Raw genomic sequence first — 8506 nt, 5'->3', positions numbered from 1 at the left:
AATGTCCAAATTATGGCATCAATAGGATGATACCTTCCCTGAAGAAATGATGCCAGCATCTGGGACACCTCTGTCACATGGGAAGGCACATGGCTGGCATCTGCTTATCCTTCTCTCCCAGGTTCTGTTGCTTTCAGCTTCTGGCTTTAGTGGCTTTCTCTCTGAACTTCTGTGGTTCCTCTCTTAGTTTCTCCAGAGGTTTTTCTGTGAGCTTCTCTTAATTTCATCTCTCTTATAAATGACTCCAGTAAAAGGATTAAGACATACTGCTACTGTTTGCTAATGCTGCCATTATGCACAATACCAGAAATGGATTGGCTTTTATAAAGAGGGTTTATTTGGTTATGAAGTTACAGTCTGAAGGCCATGAAAATGTCCAAATGAAGGCATCAACACAAGTATACCTTCACTAAAGGGAGGCCAATGGTATCTGCAAAACTCTGTTAGCTGGAAAGGTATGTGGCTGACATCTGCTGAACCAAGGTTGTGTTCCAGCTCCACTCTCAGCTCCTGTCCATTCTTCAAAGTGTCTCTCTTGGCTGCAGCACCTCCTTCTGTCTGTGAACACTTTTAAAGGACTCCAGTGATTCAATTAAGACCCACCCTTAATGGGTGGGGTAGTAATACCTCCATGGAAATTATCCAATCAAACGTCTTGCCCACAGTTGATTGAGTCACATCTCCAAGGAAACACTCAATGAAAGGATTCCAACCTAATCAACACTAATATGTCTGTCTCCACAAGATTGCATCAAAGAACATGGTGTTTTTGGGGACAGAATACATCCAAACTGGCACACCTACCTTGAAAGGGCTTGGTCATATCTCAATTGAAATAACCTAATCAAAAGGTCCTATCTGCATCAGGTCTGCACCCACAGGAATGGATTAAAAGAACATGGCCTTTTCTGGGGTACACAACATCTTCAATCTAACACAGACAAATTGTTTTTTATTCAAGTGATTACAATGATGTTGATAATTAATGCCAATATGAAACATGTATTATGGGCTAGATAATCTTCCAGGTGCTTTACATGTAATTTATGTATTCTTTCTGATAATCCTACAAGTAAGGAATTTTATTATGCATATTTTATAGAGAAGCATATAATGCATGAAGTGTACAAAAATAAAATAGGGACTTTTTTTTCACACTACCATGATGCCTCAGCATCTCTGAGGTTGGGAATAGCATCAAAGGCTTTTCATTTGATATCTCTGTATTTTAGACCCTACTGTTATGTCCCTGAAACCTGCTTATACAAGATGAACAGCATTTCCCTCTCTTCCCTGAGTCTCACCCAGGTTCATACCCCACCAAAGTTAAATACACACTGTTCAATTCCCACTCTTGCTTAACCAACTGCTAGAGCCCCACACTTATAACAGTAAAAAGACACAGTCCCCAGGTCCACTGTGTCCCTCTTGCTCCCCACCTGCTTTGTTGAGTCTAGGCTCTTGATGTGTAGGCTCCTATGTTAGGCATCCTACCACTTTCTGTTCCAGGACCTGTATGTACTATTACAATTTTCTTTCATACATCTCTGGTCTCACCTATCCTTGGTGAAGCTGATTATCTGTATAAAGAAATGTTCAGTAAAATGCTCATTACTAATGGGTATCCAAGGTCATGGAAAGGGTAAGGACTAAAGAAAGATTAAACAACAACAAAAAAAAAAAAAAACAGCAAAGACAAAACTAACCACCTCGAATTTGGAATTGATTAGTTTTTAGGTAATCAAAGCAGTGAAATACAGCTCAAGATAGAGTCAAAATTTACCTTTAACTAGGATATTTAAGGCAGGGGTTCTCAAATGTAATATCTGGATCAGCAGCATCAGCTGTACCTAGAAATTTGTTGGAAATGCAGTCTCAGGTCCCACTTTAGAACATACTTAATAAGAAACTTCCTGTGCTTCTCACCCTGTGTTTAACAAGCCCTCTGGGTTATTCAGATGTTCTCCAGAATTTGAGAATGGCACATTTAAGGTGATTTAAACATCAAATTTCTTCTAACTGCTTCTTCAGAATTGTTAAATTAAGACATTTAATGGAAAGTCTTTATACTGTTTATTTTACTGTAAAATGCAGAAGTTCATAGATCAAAGGACTCTGAATCTCAACTAAAATAATGAATGCAAAATGCTGAAAATAGTCACTAACATGTTGGGATGCTCAATGAATAAAATCTATTGCTTTTATCAGACATTTTCAGAAAAAGAACAATATTTATTTCAGACAATTAAGTGTCTTTTGGTCAGTTCAAGGAGTAGCAATGAGCAAAACTCCAGTTTTTGCCTCCAATAATTCTAGCCTCTTCTTTGCATTTCCTTTCTTTGAGAGTGACACTCACATTGCTTTTTAGCTTTTAGCAAAGCCTGAAGAGTAAATTATCTCATTGTACTCTCACACCTTAAGAAACAGTTGAATAACTTGCTCCCTTGTCAAAGGCGAATTATAATTTAAGTGGCATTGCTCCATAGAAGTTATTTTGTAAGTGTAAGAAATTTTAAATGGTCATATAGGACTTTTGACTAAATATAGCATGAGACCAGGGACTGAAAGCAGTACCCTCAAAACTGATGTAAGAAAGCAGGTTTAGTGACCTATCAAAAGATTCAGTACTCTCTCTATATATATGTCTCATTAACTATGTTCCCTATTAGAGTCTAATTTGATTAACAATTATTTTCCCATTGTTTTAGAAAGTCATTTCAAGTTATCCATATTCATGTGTTTGTTGTTTTACATGAAAATTTTGAGTTTCTGAGCAATTTTTGTAAACTTCCTTTTGTAAATGATGGAAAGTTAAAGTGTTCTCACTCTCCACTTGATATTCTGAAGATGTAAGAAATGATCTGAGTTATCAAGCCAAAAATTCTTCTTGAATAAGCAAATAAGTAAAATGATGGGTTTCTTTTAGTGGAATTTTTCACCAAAACTTTTTGGCTGTTTCAAGGGATTGACCAAATTATTTCAATATCTTGTGGGCATAGAGACACTTTGGTTGTGGAGCGCTGGTTGGCAGAAGGAAGAGAAAAGAAGACTTTGGAACGAAAATCCATAGCCAGGGCAATGACTATCTACCAGTGCTTACAAGTAAGTGTGAACATGGAGAAGATGACTATAATCAATTTCCCTATAGGCATCAGAAAATGCAAGGGTTTTGGATTAATTGGCACAAGATTGCTTATATTTTGCCCAAATAAAGGACCTATAATAGTTAAAGGGCCTAGAATAGATAAATAATAACAGAAATGTATACTGATACTTTGAAGAAAACACTCACAAAAAAGAGTTTATTTCCTTTCTCTGAAGGATGTGTGTGTGTTTGTGTGCATGTATATAGGTATATATTCTTAAACACTTAGTGAACTATCACCTATTCCAGAAGGGGGAAAACCCTCCCACTTCTGGAAAAAATACTCATATAATAACCATACCTACATAGTTTTTTAAAAAATATTCAGTTCTATATATCCTATTTATATAGCTTAGAATTAATTCAGTCCACAAGGTTACCTAAAAAAGAAATACCTGTAAGCATCTGTCCACATTCTATTAATTTACTAAGTATATCCTGAGTATAAGGGCTGAATATTTCACTTAGCAAGTAAATGCAAGTGTGTATCCATAATGTTAATATTTTTTTTCTTTTAAATATGCTTTGAATGATATTTAGTAAAAAAAAATCAGCAGAATTAGCCCTACAAACATGAATGGAAAATTAAGGAATACATTTAAACTGATCTTTCTATTAAATTATCTTACTGTTATAACAGTAAGATAATTTCAAATTTATATAGTGTATAAAATAAGGGTCTGCATATATCAGCAAGAAGGTAGTGCAAATGAAGAAGGCTTGACAAAAGTTTGATGAGACAAATTAGACTGTTCATCTAACTGACTTCCAACACGTAAACAAGCCATCTCAAATATACAAGTGTTACTGTGTGTTATTGTGTCTGTTCACACAATGCTCATGAGGTGGCACATTGAGATTATTACAAGCATTATTATTCCTTTTGTGCATACATCAACACAAAAACTCCCTCATGTTTACAGTAGATGTTTGGACCTGGAGCCTGTAAATCTCCATGGCAGTATATTGCGTGGGTAAAAATGGTAATTGGTCATAGACTGAGGAAAGATCTTGTATTATTCCAAATGTGAGGAGCACAAACTGAAGAATCTAGGGCAGGGAACAAAAAACTAGAATGCAGGAATTTTTAAAATCAGGTGTAAGTACAGATATTTAATTAAAGGAAAATTATTTTGTATATTACTTTGACTATTGCTTTCTTTTTCTTCAGAGAGGAGACTTTGTTTTATTCTTAAGCATCTGTTCCATTCTTTGGTCTTTGTAACCCAAAATATAACAACAGTAACTTGTTTAAAAATAATTTAAGTATGTTCATATTTCAAAAAGTTGAATTTAAATTATCCGTGACTCAAGAAAATCTAAATTACAGGCTCCTAAATTGAGTGTTACTTTTCTCAGCTGGTTATTTTTCTCAACTGGTATTCCAATACACACAACAAAAACATGATAATTATCATACACATAATATAAGAACATTAAAAGCAACTATTTATCATCATTTAGTCTTTTACAGTTTTTTCTGTTTCAGTTGAAACATTAAAAATGTCTAGCTGTAGAAGAGAGAAGTAATAAGCCAAGCTGAACTGTTTTAAATGAAAAGTTAGTGCTTTGATTCCAGATGTGGATCCCAAATCCAGTATATTTCCAGAAGGTTATACAGTCAAACTAAGTTTAGTAGAATGATGAAAACCCCTTCCTTATCTATGTTTCCATTTGCTGTGAACTCCAGCAGAAATCATGGAGAAGAGAAACACCATCTCTGATTTCATTCCCCTAGGACTCTTTCAGCACACAAGATCCCACCTCTTTCTCTTCACAGGGGTGCTGACAATAGCCATAGCTTCCCTGCTGGGAAATGTCTTCATGATCTTCCTGATTCACTGGGACCACTGTCTTCACATGCCCATGTACTTTCTACTGAGCCAACTCTCCCTCATGGACATGATGCTGGTTTGCACAATTGTGCCCAAAATGACTGCTGGATTTCTGACTGGAAATAAGTCCATTTCCCCTGCTGCATGTGGGTTACAGATCTTTGTCCCCCTCACTCTGGTTGGTGGAGGGAGTTTCCCCCTGGCAGCCATGTCCTATGACCACTATGTGGCTGTAGGTCACCCACTGTGGTATCCCATCCTCATGAACTGGCAATTATGCCTGAGAATGACTGCAAGGTCCTGGTTTCTGGGAGCAGCTTATGGGCTCATGCAGGCTGCTGCTTCCCTGAGCTTTCCTTTCTGCAGTGCACATGAGATCAATCATTTCTTCTGTGAAGACCCCATGCTGGTGCACTTGGCTTGTGCTGACACATCAGTCTTTGAAAATGTCATGTACATCTGCTGTGTGTTAATGCTTCTGGTCCTCTTCTCCCTCATCCTGACCTCTTATAGTTTCATCCTAACTGCTGTTCTCCATGTGCAATCCACAGAAGCCCACAAGAAGGCTTTTGCTACATGCTTATCACATTTGGCTGTGGAGGGACTCTTTTATGGAGCTGCCATTTTTATTTACATGAGACCCAAATCCTACAGGTTGGCTAACCATGATAAAGTGGTGTCAGCTTTTTACACTATCATCACCCCTGTGCTGAATCCCCTAATCTACAGTTTGTGGAACAATGAGGTTAAAGGATCCTTGAGGAAATGGCAGGAGAAATGTGGTAACTTAAATCCTCAGTCCCACAGTTCAAGGTTTCTCAGTATCAAATGTGTGTAAGTACCTTTTACTATTTTAATATTTTACACCTTTTGTAATTATTGTCTTCAATGTTTAAGGTTCATTTAACCTAACTGAGTTCATTTACTTAGATTTCATTACCAATTGGACCTTTGAATTTATCTTAAAAATCTGGATAGCCCAGAATCATACTACAGCATTCCTCACAGAATAGCAATAAAAAGCTTGATTAATAAAGGTATTAAACTTGATATTTATTAAAATTTAACTATTTTAATTCACAAAATGTATTTGTACTTTTTAATTCATGCAAAGCCATATTTAATTTTATAAGAATTATGTCTTCTTTATTAAGGCAGATAGAGAAAGTTAAATTCATGCATAAGTAAATGCAGTTTTTGAAAATTTTCTACACTCAGTTAAATAATTGCTCTAGATTACCTAGCCATAATTTAAAATATAGGAAAATGATAAAGTAGAAAATACACATATGCAATATATATGTTATATTGGGTCATTTATAATTTTATGTACTTTCTTCTAGTCTGTTTTTGCTTATTTGAAGGCAAAACATTTTACTTTATGTAATCTTCATTTTTGTCTTTTGCTAGGCCCTAGTTATAATTGAAAAATCCAATTATTCCAAAGCACTCTGCAACTAAATTATATTTCTCTCTTTTCACTGACTCTGTCCATGAAGTTATGTTGACTTCTGATGGAACTTAGGCCTGTACATAGAATCTAATATTTCATATCCATGCTGAATCTTAATAGAGCATCTAAGGATAAGATTTACCAAAGCTCAATGAGACTCAATCATCCCTTTCTTATAAATTATGTAGATAACCTTAGTTATGCAAATGTGTAGAGAACTAGAAATATTTCTCATACAAAATACAGGGAACTGGTAAGTGTTGGGGCTCTGAAGATAGAAGATACAGGACTATTTTTTCTAATAAATGATGGTAGGAGCTGCCTCCAGAGATGGAAGAAAGCTGCCTGTGGTCATCAAGCCAAATTAAATTCAGAGACTGGATAATAAATTGACTTGGAGAACTTTATGACAGAGCCTAGATTAATGTAGGGTAGAACAACTGTAAGAAATCCAGGGAGAAATAACTCAGGTTTCCAAGAAATATGTATCTTCAATAATGAGTGGGAGTTAAAATGCCATTTCATTTCCACCTCATTTCCAAGAGAGAAATATTTTAGAACAAGGTAAGAATTTTTTTCTTCATGCAGAACTAAAAGTACCAATATCAAATATCTATTCAAGATAATTAGACTAGCATATGTAGATCCTGGACCCATGTCCAGAGAGAAGCTTATGAGACCTCTGGGAGGAAGTAAGGAGACATCAGAAATCTGTCCAAGATGAAGAGATTCATCACCCAGTGTTAGAGGGGAAGAAAGGTATAGTGTTGCTAAAATTCTGTCTATTATGCCATCCAAATAATCTACTCTGAGAATGTGTGAAATAAAGGCAAAGAAACTTCATTACTGGTATCAATTCCATCTACCATCAGAAAAGTAGATTTCAGAACATATCTATCAGAAAATTGTATGTTAAACCATAAATTTTGGTAAAGTTAAAATATTTCAACCAGACAATTAATGAGCCTGATCTAATTTGATATATCCATAAGAGGAAACTCAAACAAGCAAAAGGATGGACATTTTCTTCAAGCAAATGTAAAATATTAATAAAAATTGAACAAGAAAGGGGGAGGGGGAGGGAGAATTTACTGCTTAATGGATGCAGAGGTTGGTTGTGGTGATGTAAAAGACTGGATAATAATGGATGTTGGTAATGGTAGCATTATATTGTGAAGCTAATTAATACCACTAAAGTGTACAATTGAATTGGTTAAAATGGGATATTTTGATTTGTATATATGTCACTGCAAGACAAAGGTTAATAATAATTTATTTAGAAAAATTGGCCAAATAAAAGAATAAAAATAGTATTAATTTTTAGGGAAACAATATAAACTAAATATCTGATTATGATGAAATTAAATATGAAATCAATGCCAAAAATTTAATTAAAAATAGTCTTGGAATGTGTGTGTGTATACACAGTTCTGTATTGTTTCAGTTGCTTTGTGGATTTCCCACTTTTAGTTCCTTAGTAAAGTCTTCAAACTGTATTGCCTATTATGTTTTTCATGGTTCTCCAAGTTTAAAGATGTAGAACCACATAGAAAAAGATTATACAAGGGCATGAATAGTAGAAACAACATTTGAACTGGCCAGTTAACTTGAGTATACAGGAGCATACTCAGAACACAGAAATGTAGAATCAAGACCTGGATATCACCTTCTCCTTTCAACTCTTTCTTGTTTGCTCTGTGTCCATTTATAGCTACTCTCTTTTAATTCCTGATGTTAAGAAAAGTGTTTCAAAATAGTCCTGATTTTATTTGTCTTCAAGGTGTAATTTACTTATAGTTAATACAGTATTCAGTTAATAGAATCTATACAAATCTTAAATATAAAGCTTGATGAATTTTTAAATATGTATATAGCCATGTAACTACAACCAACATCAAGATTTAGGATATATCCAGCATCCTGAGGTCATTCTATTCTCCCTACCTATCACCTCCACAAAGTGATTACTATTCTTATCTATTTGATTATGAATTTGTTTTGCTCTATTTTAAACTTCATGCAAAATGAATCATAGGATATGTGGACTTTTCTCTGGCTACCTTTACTCAATGT

General features: G+C 35.0%; 1 protein-coding gene across 1 annotated transcript; it reads left to right on the top strand.

Moving 5' to 3' along the window:
- The first annotated feature begins 4843 nt into the window (after window positions 1-4843).
- Window positions 4844-5818, top strand: LOC119520712 (olfactory receptor 2T33-like). Its single transcript, XM_037818688.1, has one exon. It carries the CDS (start codon window positions 4844-4846, stop codon window positions 5816-5818), a length of 975 nt encoding a protein of 324 aa, XP_037674616.1.
- Window positions 5819-8506: the final 2688 nt, after the last annotated feature.

The sequence above is a fragment of the Choloepus didactylus genome, chromosome 26 (genome assembly GCF_015220235.1).
Source record: "Choloepus didactylus isolate mChoDid1 chromosome 26, mChoDid1.pri, whole genome shotgun sequence".
Taxonomy (NCBI): Eukaryota; Metazoa; Chordata; class Mammalia; order Pilosa; family Megalonychidae; genus Choloepus; species Choloepus didactylus.
This window is presented reverse-complemented; position numbering and strand designations above follow the sequence as displayed.